Genomic DNA, 13805 nt, shown 5'->3' on the forward strand with positions numbered 1-13805 from the left:
TAAAAACACTGATGTCAGTCTTACATACATATTTTGTTATTGCTCTTGGCATTTGATTTGAATTATACGTAATCAGTTCTTAAATTGGTGTTAATTACTTGATTTTTCGGTAAATTACTTCATATTTACTCATTTAAGAAGTGATCGTTTGAGTTCTAAAACTTGTTTGTGTTTGATCTGGATATACCCGAATAAAAATTTTCAAAGAATGTTTCATTATCAATCAGTTATAGTAAAGTATTGTCATGAAAGCTATTCGGTTTCCGGTGACTTATACTTAAAAGGGTTGCTACAAACTCCTGACTAGAGTGAATGTACCCTTTGGAAGCTATAATAACAGGGTTAAGCACCAGCTCCTTTTGACACCTCTTCAGGAATACCAAATTGTAATAAAATTTTAATGGTTAAAAGTGTTCTTATTCACACCTTTAAGAGGGGCGTGGTCGTCGATGTCAGTCAACCTGCCAGAAAAACCAGGAAATAGGGAATTTTTCCCAAGAGTCTAGTATATATCGGGAGTTCTTATGACAAATAACCATTAGGTTAGGCATAGGCAAATAGATTATTAACATCAATTTAAGCTGTGAGGTTTTAACAACACCAGGAATATAATATTATTTTACAGCAGACCTAATACAAATTTGGATGACAAAAAATATCTTACAGAATAAATTTTAACTGATAGATTGTATTAACTCCTTTAGAAAAACATATGCCAAGGCTAACTAGTTGACAATTGATTTGTATACTTAAATGTTCTTTATTCACGCCTAGACATCCGGGTGTGTCCTTTTGACATGGGGAAAGTAGTGGGTTTGACCAAAGCAATTCTACCACGACTTCGGGCTATCGTCCCAAAATCCGATCTTGATAATCCCAAAAGCCCAGCTCTTCGCTAGACTCTCGGGACCGAGGTCCTTCGTTGGAATAACCTGGACCCTCAAGGAGGATCACCTGAGCGCTGTTACTAGCATCATCCAAAGCGTAGGCATAGGCCAGGGACAGGATTCCAATGACAGCCAGGAGAGTTAGACGCATCTTGCCTTACGTTAGTTTCAATGAACTGGGGTGTAACTGATAATGTTCCATTCGAGCGCAAGCCTTATATTCGACTTTCCCGCATGAAAAAAAGTTTCACCACCACTTCGGGTCATATTCATACAGCAGTATATTATACTAAATAACTAGTTTATTGGTTTTTTGACGGGTTTCGTTTTGCTCATAACAAAAGAATTACGCTCTGAAAGGCTATTAAACGAGGAATAAACACTAGCTCCGTTGACACATAATAGACATGTCAATAGTAACAATGTTTTGAATGATAAGTCCTCAGTTCTTTAAGATTTTTCTTATAAAATGATTAACTACCTACTAAAACTATTACTTCTTCACGAAAATCTTAGTTCGTAGATTAGCTAATAAAAATAGATATATTTTTTTAGGACGTGCTGTAAAAGCACTGAAATTTTTTGATATGGTTTTGGTTTTAGCACGACCACCCTCAGAACTTCGTTTAGTTGTTTGGTTGGGCGATGTGATCCTCTCGGCAGGCTACATATGCTAACAAAAGAAGACAAAGCCCCCATAAATTGCAATGCTTCAATAATCTTTATTCACACCTCGAGGATGCCTTTTGCTTGTAAGGAAGGCCGTAGCGATGTCAGCACAACATTAGCCTATCAAAAGCTTCTTAAAGAAATAAGTCCAAGTTTTCGCCTCGTTAGTCCACCGAGCCTCTCGACCTCCCTCGTTGCCATGGTTCGCTCCCTGATCGGCGACGTCCAGGAGACCAATCTCCTCACCGTTGTCGGAAGCATCATCCAAGGCTAAGGCATAGGCCAGGAGCAGGATTCCCAGGAAAACCAGGATTTTAAGACGCATCTTGCCTTCCGTTTGATTCGATTGATTGCTGGCAAGGGCTTAAATAGAACTGATGAGGTTTGATTCGACCACAGGCCTTATATTCGACTTTCCTCTTCAATAAGTCACGGTTTCTCAAGAACCCCTCTTAGCTACATTACAACAATAAAATAAATGCCTAACCACTTAGTGCGGCTGTTTATTGGACTTTTTGACGGGTTCTGACTTGCATTGCTATATTTCAATAACAATAATCACACCATAAAAATTCTGTAAAACCTAGGCTGAGCCTCATCCTCCGTTTGTTTTTACCAATAAAAACCAATTTTGTAATACTTCAATGTTCTTTATTCACCACTCGACATCCGTGGGTGGTTGTTCAATTTGTCAGTAGCCTCGATGTCTGAACACCAGTTTTAAATTCTCGAATATGAGGCTTCCATCCTTGTTTCTGATAGGAATTGCTCCTTGATCGACGTCATCCACGTATACAACGACTGGCTCCTTGATGAGGCCATTACCCAAAGCAAAGGCGTAGGCCAGGCACAGGATACCAAAAACAGCAAGGATTGTTAGACGCATCATGCTTTCCCTTCGATTGAGTGCTGATAAAGACTTGAACGCAACTGATGACTACTGGACTCGACCGCAGGGCTTATATTCACATCGATATATGGCCATCTCCTAACTGCCTCTTCTAGCTTCTGCCCTATCCTGAAAACGCTTTGAGCCAAGTGTCGGTGTTTTCCGGCAGGTTACGACTTCAGCATCGCATGCGCAAAAACTATTTGCAATAAATTTGCAACATTTAGCTTCACCACAATTTTTACAACACCGTTGTCAAATATTCAAAAAGATTTAGGGTGGAGTTTTATTATGACATCTTTCGGTTTTTTAATATATTTTTATTTTCAATCATTATTTTTGAATTCTTTAAAATTGCCGTATTATTATTCTTGGGACTGCCAACAATAAAAAAAAGTTTTATTTCTACTTTATTACGTCTGAAAGATAAGCATTAGATCAATAATCGTACTCATCTTTTATATATAGACTGCATAAACTTTCCACTGTTAAGGTGAATACCAACAAATTAAAGCCTATCAACCTCGGTTAAACCTATAAAAAATTACGTGTTGGTTGTTCGCTGTCCTGTTCTTCCATATGAACAAACTTGTTAGTAAATAAAATAATCCTTGAACGCTACAAAAGTATTTTAGTTTCTGGTTGGCACGCCCTTCATCCTTTTCAATATTTGTTAAGTCAATTTCATGTTTTTAAAGATTCTATATTGTAAATATTCCTTCTAAGGGCTACAGTGCGAAGCCTTCTACCTCGAAACCTCTTCATTTCAAATGAAAATCAAATTTAAATGCTTCAATATTCTTTATTAACGCCTTGACATCCTTGGGTGAGTGTACTTCGACGTTGGGCAAGTGGTGGGTGTGGCCGGAGGCGTGTTCACCATCGGGCTTACCAACCTCCCCATCGTCCACCCCAGCCGCCGCGTCGTCCACCCCAGCCGCCTCCCCATCCGCCTCCTCCGTGTCCCCATCCTCCTCGTCCTCCCCATCCTCCTCGTCCTCCCCATCCTCCTCGTCCTCCCCATCCGCCGCCCCACTGGCGGGCCTCTCGGGCTCCATCGTTGGCATGGTTGGCTCCCTGGTCGGCGACGTCCAGGAGTCCGATCACCTGCTCGTTGTCGGCGGCATCGTCCAGGGCGTAGGCGCAGGCCAGGCACAGGACACCGATGAGGGCCAGGAGTGTGAGACGCATCTTGCTTTCCGTTCTATTAGATTCGATTGATTGCTGGTGAAGACCTGAGTGCAACTGATGATTTGTGGACCCAATCGCAGGCCTTATATTGGAAGATCGAGTCACCCGGCGTTCCTGTTCTCATACGCATCAATAAGTCGGGTCTCTCTACAGCCCCTCCCCATGGCTCCGCCACCACCCCTGCCGTTCTCTGACTATACCATACGAGTATACCATGTGTTTACCTGGCGGCAAGGTGCGACTGTTTAGGGGCTTTTTTGACCGGGTTCTGTTTTGCATCGTTATATTTCACCACACAATTATTACACTCTTTGTTATTTCGTCCGTCAGCTCTTTCTTTTTTGGCCATTTTTTCGGCTGTCATTACTGAATAATTTCAAATTTAAATGTCTCATTTGCGAAAGTTGTCGGGATGCTGCTCCCAAGTGGTTTCAGGCATAGATCACTCGATTAGGGTTCGTAGTCGGTCGACACTTGGGACCTGTTTCACTTTTTGGGTTTTTACTGGACTGCATCTGGCAGATGAACGTCAAATCGATGGTCCATAGAAGCCACTTAATCAGCAAAGACAAATATAGACTACTGGAGCTTTGCACTTCGTAATTGATTGGAACCTAATTGCATATTTAACAAATTTAATATCTACTAATCTTTGAGTAGCGCATCATGACATATGACAGATTAAGCCTATTCAGCCTAGAAAATACTGATTTGTTAGGTTTTTACAGGCCAGTTACGTATAAAGTGGAAAATTACATTCTACATCTCAGGTTACTAAGCATCTATTTTAAAAACTGGCTAATAATTAATGATCTTATCCACACATTATTAGTCCCACGTTTGATAATTCCAATTATCTTATATATTTGCAAGGATTCATATGGAAATGAGCTCTCGATTGTTTAATGAATGTCAAGATCGACTTGTTTGATCTAGACTCTGAAAAGTAAACAACTGGGGATTTACAAGTGCGAGCCATTGAACCTGAGCTGTCCATACAGGTTCCCCTCGAAATATCCCAAACGTTGTTTAATATTTTTGAACACAAAAAATAGTCATTTGACTTATTTGCTTAATTTGCTCGTGCGCGCCAACAAAAAATCACTCCCACTTTTTTATGTGGATGTTTTTTAACAAACTTGGGTTCCACCAAATTTAAATACTGCGCTCTGGAGCTTAAAAAGTTTTATAAATTCAAAGCTCTTTAATTAGAGTGTATCTGAAGAAAGAGGGCTTGTCATTTTAATGCTCTAACAAGGGTAGTAATTTTTGTAAGGGTATTAGATTGCTGGCTTTCTTTTTGTTTTACTTCTTCGTAAAAAACCGAAAAAAGCCCAAAGTATATGTTGTTCTGTCATATACTTAAGTTCGGGTTACTCAACCTCAAATGTATTGATCCACTTTGTGGTTTGCTTTACAGGTTTTTAAAATGCATTGTTTGTTAGGAATAGCTCTAGAGTATGAATATGAGTATATTTTGTTGTTGCTTTTCAAAGCTGTGAAGTACCTTTAGAGTAGACGAACCAGTAGTTTTATTTACCTTAACGAGAAAATGTTTTAAATAAATGTATTCTCAGCCTCAAGGAAAAAAAGGAAATTCGTTTCTACATTTTTATTTACATTTTTATTTATTTACAAGTTATCAAGGGAAAATTATTGTATTATTTGCGGGTTAGCGACCATAGTGTCCATGTCCACCATGATGACCACCATGGCCACCATGTCCGTAGCTGCCATGTCCGTAGTTGCCGTGTCCGTAATTGCCATGCCCACCGCGAGTCTGGCGCACTCCTTCTTCAGCATGATTTCCTTCATGATGGGCCACACCCAGCAGATCCTCCAGATTGGCACCATTATCACTCAGGGCGAAGGAATAGGCCAGGCACAAAATACCAATAATGGACAGCAGATTAAGACGCATCTTGTAGATACTTTAGTTATGTTTGGAATAGATATTTTCGTTTGATCTTGGTTCTTTGCTCTGAGCAACTGTAGCCAAAATCACGTTCTTTTATTTAGCCAACGATCCATTGACGCCACTACCACTCCATTTCTTTTTGGTTATTTTTAAATAATCTTGTTTTTTGCGGATAGATTTAATGCTTCCCATAAAATTTCAAAACGTAAACAATTCAAATGGCTTTGTTTTTCTGACTTGGCCAGCAAAAAGCTTTTTAAAGCTTTGGTTTCTTTTTGACTTAATTTGAATTTGAGAGCTTTCAAAAACTTAAACCAATGTTGATAACAATATGGGAGCAGCTTTATTGAAAAGGTGTTACAGATTTTTGGGAAGCCACTGTTGTTGGGCTCCTACCACCAGTAGCTACTATAGCTCCAGGGTCGATAGGAGACACTCCAACCTTTGTTCCAGCCTCCGTTCCATCCTCCACCCCATCCTCCATTCCATCCAGTGTTCCAGCCTCCTCCCCATCCTCCAGACAGCCAACGAGCTGGTCTTCCGCCTTCTTTTGCTTCCTGACCACCCAAATCCGCCACATCATCTAGGGTGGCAGCTGATGTTAGATCCTCTTCTTCAGGATGGGTCAGAACGCCTCCCAATAGAAGCAGAAAAGTCGCTAAAAATACAAGGTACATATTTTCAGTCCACCTCAATTATAACTAAGACCCCATTGATCTGCACTGCCATCTTTTATACCTCAGAAAATGCAGTTCTTCGCCAACTAATTAAGGTATATTTACAAGTTGCAGGTGAGAAACTAAGAAGCCCTGACCCAACAGCTTCATAGTTAACATATAAGTTACTTTTTAACCAATTCGCATGATTTTGCAAGCTAACAAAATGTAAAAAAGCTAGGGGTATATAGAGTAAATAAAAAAATACCATTTTAACAAACAAAAACATTTATTTAACAATATTAAAACGGATTATCAGTGATAATCGTAAACAAAATCTTAGAATATTTATAATACTGATGGCTTTATGGCCTAGCCGAGCAGACTGAGTAGACCGCTTAGGGCTTGGGGATTCGCTCCGGCACCTGAGGCTCCGCCTGCCCCGCCCCCATTCGCGAGCAGGGGGCGCAGACTGCTGCCAAGAGCCTGGCCCAAAATACCGGCCAACTGGGCTTGCTGGGCGGTGGTAAGCTGTGGGGTACCAGCTCCAGATGCTGATCCCGCTCCCGATCCCACTCCAACTGCCGATGTTGTGGGACTGGAGGAGGGAGAGCTCGAGATGCTGGCTGTGCTACCATAGCCTCCACTGGATGCTGAGGCTCCAATGGAACTATAATTTGGTCTGTATCCATAATACGGCTGTGGTCTCTGATATCCATAGTTGTAGTAATTGGGTCTGTAGTAGCTTCCATAACCGTAGCCCAATCCAGGATATCCATAGTTATAACCGTAGGAGGGATACCCGTATCCATAGCTGGGCCTGTATCCGTAGCTAGGATAGCCACCGCCGTAGTAGGAGTTCACAGGATCCGACTGGGTGCCTTCAGATGCTGATCCTGCACCAGGTCTTAAGGGTGGTTCTGCAACCAGGGGCACATCAAAGAGTGGTCTAGTAGCTCCAAGCAAGAGAGGTGTCAATAGGCCCAGGGTCCTGCCCTGAGGACGACTGTCTCTGGCTTTACTCCTCTGCCCAGAGACCACCAGAAAAAGAAGGCTCAGAAGAGCCAAACGCGCGGGTAGAAACATATCCGTAACCGGAACCGTCGAATGCAGATTAACAACTGAAGACTGTCTGAAAAACCCAAAAATATTTTATACCACAGAGTTCTTAGGTAATTTTCCAAATACGCTTGCCAAAAAACAAAACCAGAAGACCTTCGGCACCCTCAAATAATGATCGCAGGCCGAGCGGAACTTCGCAAATCTTGGCCAGAACGTCATCAACTGGTTGGCGCCACGCGGCTTTCACGCCCAGTTTCGCGATCGTCTTGTTTGGGCCCAGTCTGCAGACGATCGCACCCGACATTGACCTTGCCGAAAGTTGGCCAAATAAGTCAGAAATCTGTTTCACACCGTTAACTCGATCGCTCACTTCCGCGGGTTTTTTCGTTTTGGGCTGGCTTCTCGTTTCATTCACCATTCAAAAAGGCCAACAACCGGGGGCGTTCCTGCTATATTTGCCATAATAATAAAGATTGTCAATAGTGAAGTTAATTAGCCGGCTGGAAATCTATTCGCCCCTTAGCAGATGCACTCGCCTAGGCATTCGCATGACCGATACTGAATCATCTTATACGAGCCGTATAAGAGCCGAGGTTCCCCGTTCGTGTTTCCAGGGGTTTCGGAACCGTCTCGAATTATAATATTTGCACTAATTGATCAGAGTTTCGCCAGACGTGGAAATCTTTGCCTTTTAATTTGATTAAGTGTGGCTAGACGTCTGGCAGTTAACCAAACCGATTAACCAATTAATACACACGTGCCTAATTTCTGCTTTTATGAGTTATTCTTAGGAGTTCTAATACTTTAAACAATCAGAATTGCTTTCAGATGTCTGACAATGGGAAATAAATTCGAGTCCCATCTTTTAAATGAAATTAGGTGCTTACCATCATATTTCAGACTTAAAAAATTATTGAAATATTAACAAATTTACTGGTGTACTTAAAAATTACTCATTTAAAACTTTACTACTTTCGTGTCTACTTTTAAAAGTACCCAATTAAACGATCCCCTAAGGACTAATTCCTGCCTTAACCGGTTAAACCCATCGATGTGATATACGATTTGTATTGCTCATATCTGTTACGTTTATATCACATTGCCTTCTCATCTGCAGATCATCATTTTACGCTTATTTTTGGAGACTTGAATGCCGGTCAGAAAACGGGTTTTACTTTCTCACTGAACCGTATTTATATTTGCGCTTAAGCGAAGTGCTTAATGTGCTTCCCCTGATCCCCAAAATCATAAAACAATCTCAGGTGATAATGTATATCCGATTTCCATACAGAATGCAGTTAATAAACTGCGCAATAATCAATCTTGGGTCAGTGATCACTTGAGAGTTGTTTACTAGTCTGCACTCAACCATAGGAGAAGTAAACCCCCATCGTGGGGGCTTGTCCGAAAATTGATGCTGAGAGAACTGTGCACATAGAAAATAAAATCTACCTGTTGAATTCTCAAATTTTAATGATGTTCAGATTTTTGGTAGGGCTTAATTTCTTTGAGAAAGTAACATTCTTGGCCATTTTCAAGAGTGGAAACATAATAATTAACCCAAAAGAAAAATAAAAATTGTATTATTTTACATTCATTTATTAAACTAAAAATAATGCTTAAACTGGTAATTATTTTTTTCTTATTGTACATATAAAGTGTTTTTATTAGTTTTAAATTCTGGAACTGTTTTGGTAGTGTTTTGGCGTCGGCAATTGACGCGTCTGGGATTTCCGTTGCCCTCCAGTTTTGGTGAAATCATCATCATCATATGATAATTGCCCTACGGCTATAACTAATGATACTTAGATGGCAAATACTGGGCTATAGAACACTCTTCAAGCGGGATCTCCCCGCACTATTTAACTATAAAAGTTGGGTGCCAAGTTGATTTGGTTGTAGAAAGTGTTTGAATATCCAACATGAAGCAATATCTGGTGTTTGCTCTCGTCTTCGCGACAATTCTTGTTCTGATCGGCGGCCATCCCCTGGAGGATCAAAGGGCTACCCTGGAGGATGCTGAGGCACAGCCCGGAATCGATGATGGAGCTGGAATAAGGGCTGCCCGTCACTTTGGCGGCGGATTTCGGCGCGGCGGATTCTGCTGCGGAGGAGGAGGCGGCGGCTTTCGGCGGGGTGGATTCTATCCTGGCGGAGGCTACGGAGGCTATCCCGGAGGTGGCTACGGTGGAGGCAGTGCATCGGCCTCTGCGTCAGCCTCAGCCAGTTCCAGTTGGGGACGTAAATAAGTATAATTTTCCTAATTGAGACGAATATAGACAAAAGTCGAAACGAAAACAAAAACATATGACTTTGTTTTGGGTGAGAATTGGAGGTCGGTTGGTGTAAGGGGCGTGGCAGATCGCTTACGCACTTAGTCAACAATACTGCGGAATCAACAGGAACCTGTCCTAGAACGCTAATCAACGCGATCTAAACTCTATTTTTCCCACAATTAAAAAAATTCCGAGCCAAAGATTCCGCTAGTTCTAAGCTGTTTAATCAAAAATAGCGCAGCTGGATCATAAATAAGGGGTTAATTGTTGTGACTTTCAGATAGATTAATTGTTTTTGTTGCGGCTCTCAAAGCCAGATTTGATAACGTATTGCGAAATACTTGTACAACCGAAAGGAATCGCAAAATCTGGGATAATGTAACCTGTTTTTGAAATACTTACTAATTGACAAGTCAATAAAAAGCTAGTTCGATTTCCAGACATCTGGGGTTGGGACAGGGTTTTTGCGGTTTTGCTTTGACTTCGATGCACCCCCGAAAAACCTTACGATCAAGTATTTTAATGGAAAGTTACCACCAAGCTCCTGGCACAACATTTCACCAGTGGAGACGAGCTTCTAATTTTAGTTTTCATTGAAATAATGCTTTTGCCGATCTTATGATTCACGACATCTAATTAAAGGTAAATATTTTCCACTCTCGATTGTGGAATTCATTTCCTTGGTAACAGGCACGTTGTCAAAATGATTCATGTTTATTTCCAAGTTTTCGCTGGTGCAATTAATTAGCACCTCCCACTCAAAACTATTTGTTCTATGCAATAAATATTTTGTAGAAAATTTATTTACAAGATTTTAAACATTGAAAATAACTTGGAATATTCGTATAAGTTGATAAAAATTTGAGAAAAGTTATAATATTTTTATAGTGTCTTCTTTTAAGGCTTCTTAAGATAAGAATTTTGTGTCTTATTTAACTGTGGGCAGTCCCAAAATAACTCGAAACATGTCCTTAAATAAATGCTCAAAGTGTTCAATCACGCTGCGGTTCACCGAACTTGTGGTTTTTCACTCCCAACAGATCCCTTAGAGAGAAAAACATGACATATCTATCAAAATTTTGAAAATTATTCATACTTTGGTTTTTAACCTCAGTCTTAAATAAATATCATAAGATTTAAAGTCTACTTTGAGTGGTTAAAAATATTTAAGACTTTACAATATACCTTGAATCTACAAACGAGGCGTAACTAAAAAGGATATCGAGTGGTATATTTTTATAATGATTGTTCATATGTCATTAAAATTAATGTTATAAAAACTGGTTCGTTTCGGCTAAATACGTCACAGATATGATACCAAGAATTATCTAATTGATGAATAATTTTGATGCTTTATATTTTTTGTTGTTGTGATCTTTCCAGGAGGCCAACTCCGCCAGTGAATCATTAGCTCTTTTGGCCGTGCCTACCGCAACAAAAAGCAAAAGTTGCCAAAGACGAAAACCGCAAGACGCAAGAAGAAAAGAAAGAGACTCCCCCTATAAGGGGTTCAGCCCCCAACTGACGTCACACGAGAGGAGTCGTGAGTGCTAAACCGGCGAAAAGGCTGGATCGCATTGACGGAAATGTTGTGCGGCGCGATCCCTGCTAATTGAGTTGAAAGATGTGCGGCAAATCAAATTAGTGCCCCATACTGTCACCGCTGGAATCTGGCTGACTGGGCGACCCGGTCTGTCATAACAATTAGCGCATTTCGGAGAAGATTTGCGGCTATAAAAGCGAACGACAGACGGTAGATAAGGCACAGAACCCCAAGGAACTCCAGAAGTAGTAGACATATCAAGTCATAAACTCCAAATCAAACCCATCTTTGAGAAATACACACAAATACCTGATAAACATGAAGTGCCCCATCATCTTCGTTGTGATCTTCATGATCATTAGCTTGAGCCTGATCGAGGGAGCTCCCATTAGCAAGGACAACGGGGACCCAGGATTCGTTTCGGCCACGGATATTACAGGAGAGCAAGTGCGCCAAAAGCGAGCTAGTGCGGATTATTACCAGGGCGACTACTTCATCTGCTATCCCAAGAGTGCGGTCTACGGAAAGCATGGATACGGTGGATCCAATCGCAGGTCCTACGACTCGGAGGACTATGCCCCGCACTATCTGGCCGACGATCCTTTGGCCGTCCGCCAGGCTCGTGCTGATGCCAGAAGAGCCGCCTACACCGACAGCTTTGGCAAATAAGCCAGGCACTACTGTTATTACATAGATACCAAAAAACCCATCTAAAATGTTTGGGAGATGCACAGGTCTAGCTTTAAGAATTGTACAAATATTATTATTGTTATTTATTGAATTCAAATGAAATTATGATTAAAAGAAAATAAATCAACATTTTTTTAATGAAATGGGCTTATAACTAATAAAAATATTAAAATATGAAAATCGAAATTTATATGATATTTACATAAAATATATATATCCATCCATCCAATTTTACGATTTTCAAGGCTAATTAAGGCTCAATTAGGGTTCTTTATTAAAACGTACTAACGATAAAAATCAAATATGTTACCTTTTCATTCATATTTTATTCAATAAGACAGAATATTTAGTTAGGAATTCATTACATTTTCCTTTTTGAGGTATAGTAAACCGTTTCGAGGCATATTTTTAGGCTGATGTTCAATCTGAGTTTCGGGTAGAGACGCCCCCGCCTTACTCTAAAGACTTGAGATACATATGCCGGAGCGACTCATCTGCTGAGCAGCGATTTTCTGCAAGGCGAACTCCGTGCGCTGAGACATTTCGCACCTTATTTGCCTTGGGCATTAGGCTAAAAGTGTGAATTGTTTATAAAGAGATTACAAAACCGAAGACAGGGCGCTCAGTGGGCCGCAGTGTTCGACTTTTGCCGCCATAAAAACATAAAAAAAGGCATCGCTTAAAACGAAAAACCAAGGCGGATAATTGCAAAAGAAAGTTTTCACCATCGGCCTCGGCATAAAAGGGGATTTCATCGAGCCGGAAGCAAACAGTCGCCGCCAGAGATTGCTACCGAAATGACCAAGTTCGTTGCGAAGAAAGCCCTCCTGCTGCTCTCCCTGCTCCTCCTGGGCACGGCACAGGCCGGGTCATTGGATAAGGATCTGGATCAGCATGTTCGAAAGGAGCGCCAGATGAAAATGGCTGCCTCAACGGATCCAGATGTGAAGATGGTGGCCAATGTCACCCCAACAACGGCATCGCAACCCATGCAGATGACCATGGGAATGGCTCTGCCGATGAACCAGATGGCCCTGAGTTCCGTGGGCGGCCAGTTGGTCAGGTATCCCAACTATCCTGGCCTCGTATATCCCGGCATTGGACCGCAACCTGGCCTGAATGGCATCCCCGGCCTGCAGACGAACATTGCCAACAACTATCCCTCGTATCCGGATCCCAACCTGGCAGGATCAGCGCCTGGCTTCAACCCCTTTGGCTCCTTTGGCTACCCCGGTGTGCCGCCCATGTACGGCAGCCCCACCCTGCCGTATCCCAATCCCCAGCTGCCCAATGGATTTGTGCCCAATCCTGCAGTGGATAACTACCAGTCGCTGAACAACATCGTCAACATGGCCAATGCGCAGGGATTGGGTGGCGGAAGCTCCGCGCTATATCCTGCACCCCAGGGATTCGGTGGTGTCAGCTCGGGATTGCCTTTCAATCCAAGCCAGGGATTCGGTGGACCCAGCTCGGGAATATATCCAGCCCCCCAGGTCAACATGCAGGGACTGTATCCGCCAGCCGGTGGGTTTTTGGGAGGCATGAATATGCAGGCCTACGCCCCGGGATTTTAGATGGGTTCCGAAACCTTTTAAGTAATAAGCTAATTTATTTTATTTATTAAAGCAAAATACAAGAACATTTAAACAAATTTTGATAACGATGTTTTAATTATTTATTAGAATAGGATATTAGCTTTAATTATTAAATAAAAAATTGGTTGATAGATGATATGTAACCCAAAATGAAAGAGTAAAAGTCAGCCACAAAGTTTATTGCTTTCCTCCCATTTTCAGATGATTGACGTATGTCTACAGTCTCGTTTTCCAACGGAATACACCAGAAATAACCAGAACACTAACCTCTTTTTAAAAGCCAATTAAGCAGCAGGTGCCAAGTGCAAGGTTGGTAATTTAGCAAATTCAGCGATCGGGGATAAGGGGACAAGTCTCGAAAGTGAAACGAACATGCTGATTCACACCCGCAGAGGCTTTGAACAATTTCCCTTTCCTATCGATTTTCCC

At 41.5% G+C, this 13805-nt stretch overlaps 8 protein-coding genes across 8 annotated transcripts; 3 read left to right on the plus strand and 5 right to left on the minus strand.

Annotated features, from left to right (window-relative positions):
• Positions 1 to 575: 575 nt before the first annotated feature.
• Positions 576 to 1070, minus strand: LOC127011032 (uncharacterized). Its single transcript, XM_050887880.1, has one exon. The coding sequence runs from the start codon at positions 1036 to 1038 to the stop codon at positions 847 to 849; it is 192 nt and encodes a 63-aa protein (XP_050743837.1). The 5' UTR covers positions 1039 to 1070; the 3' UTR covers positions 576 to 846.
• A 2157-nt stretch (positions 1071 to 3227) lies between these two features.
• Positions 3228 to 3722, minus strand: LOC108022390 (protein FAM98B). The gene has a single exon (XM_017091276.3). It carries the CDS (start codon positions 3634 to 3636, stop codon positions 3334 to 3336), a length of 303 nt encoding a protein of 100 aa, XP_016946765.3. The 5' UTR covers positions 3637 to 3722; the 3' UTR covers positions 3228 to 3333.
• Positions 3723 to 5308: 1586 nt separating this feature from the next.
• Positions 5309 to 5574, minus strand: LOC127011029 (holotricin-3-like). Its single transcript, XM_050887849.1, has one exon. The coding sequence runs from the start codon at positions 5555 to 5557 to the stop codon at positions 5309 to 5311; it is 249 nt and encodes an 82-aa protein (XP_050743806.1). The 5' UTR covers positions 5558 to 5574.
• Positions 5575 to 5872: 298 nt separating this feature from the next.
• Positions 5873 to 6233, minus strand: LOC108022083 (protein suex-1). The gene has a single exon (XM_017090928.2). It carries the CDS (start codon positions 6229 to 6231, stop codon positions 5947 to 5949), a length of 285 nt encoding a protein of 94 aa, XP_016946417.1. The 5' UTR covers positions 6232 to 6233; the 3' UTR covers positions 5873 to 5946.
• Positions 6234 to 6582: 349 nt separating this feature from the next.
• LOC108022405 (prisilkin-39) lies at positions 6583 to 8278 on the minus strand. Its single transcript, XM_017091291.3, has 2 exons — positions 8160 to 8278; positions 6583 to 7721 (listed from the first exon to the last, which is right to left on the minus strand). Exon 2 carries the CDS (start codon positions 7294 to 7296, stop codon positions 6583 to 6585), a length of 714 nt encoding a protein of 237 aa, XP_016946780.1. The 5' UTR covers positions 7297 to 7721; positions 8160 to 8278.
• A 903-nt stretch (positions 8279 to 9181) lies between these two features.
• On the plus strand, positions 9182 to 9576 carry LOC108022343 (uncharacterized). The gene has a single exon (XM_017091206.3). The coding sequence runs from the start codon at positions 9195 to 9197 to the stop codon at positions 9519 to 9521; it is 327 nt and encodes a 108-aa protein (XP_016946695.1). The 5' UTR covers positions 9182 to 9194; the 3' UTR covers positions 9522 to 9576.
• Positions 9577 to 10435: 859 nt separating this feature from the next.
• On the plus strand, positions 10436 to 11908 carry LOC108022319 (uncharacterized). Its single transcript, XM_044092344.2, has one exon. It carries the CDS (start codon positions 11410 to 11412, stop codon positions 11758 to 11760), a length of 351 nt encoding a protein of 116 aa, XP_043948279.1. The 5' UTR covers positions 10436 to 11409; the 3' UTR covers positions 11761 to 11908.
• A 657-nt stretch (positions 11909 to 12565) lies between these two features.
• LOC108022369 (collagen alpha-2(IV) chain) lies at positions 12566 to 13388 on the plus strand. Its single transcript, XM_017091249.3, has one exon. The coding sequence runs from the start codon at positions 12579 to 12581 to the stop codon at positions 13353 to 13355; it is 777 nt and encodes a 258-aa protein (XP_016946738.1). The 5' UTR covers positions 12566 to 12578; the 3' UTR covers positions 13356 to 13388.
• Positions 13389 to 13805: the final 417 nt, after the last annotated feature.

Source organism: Drosophila biarmipes, chromosome 2R (assembly GCF_025231255.1).
Source record: "Drosophila biarmipes strain raj3 chromosome 2R, RU_DBia_V1.1, whole genome shotgun sequence".
NCBI classification, from domain to species: Eukaryota; Metazoa; Arthropoda; class Insecta; order Diptera; family Drosophilidae; genus Drosophila; species Drosophila biarmipes.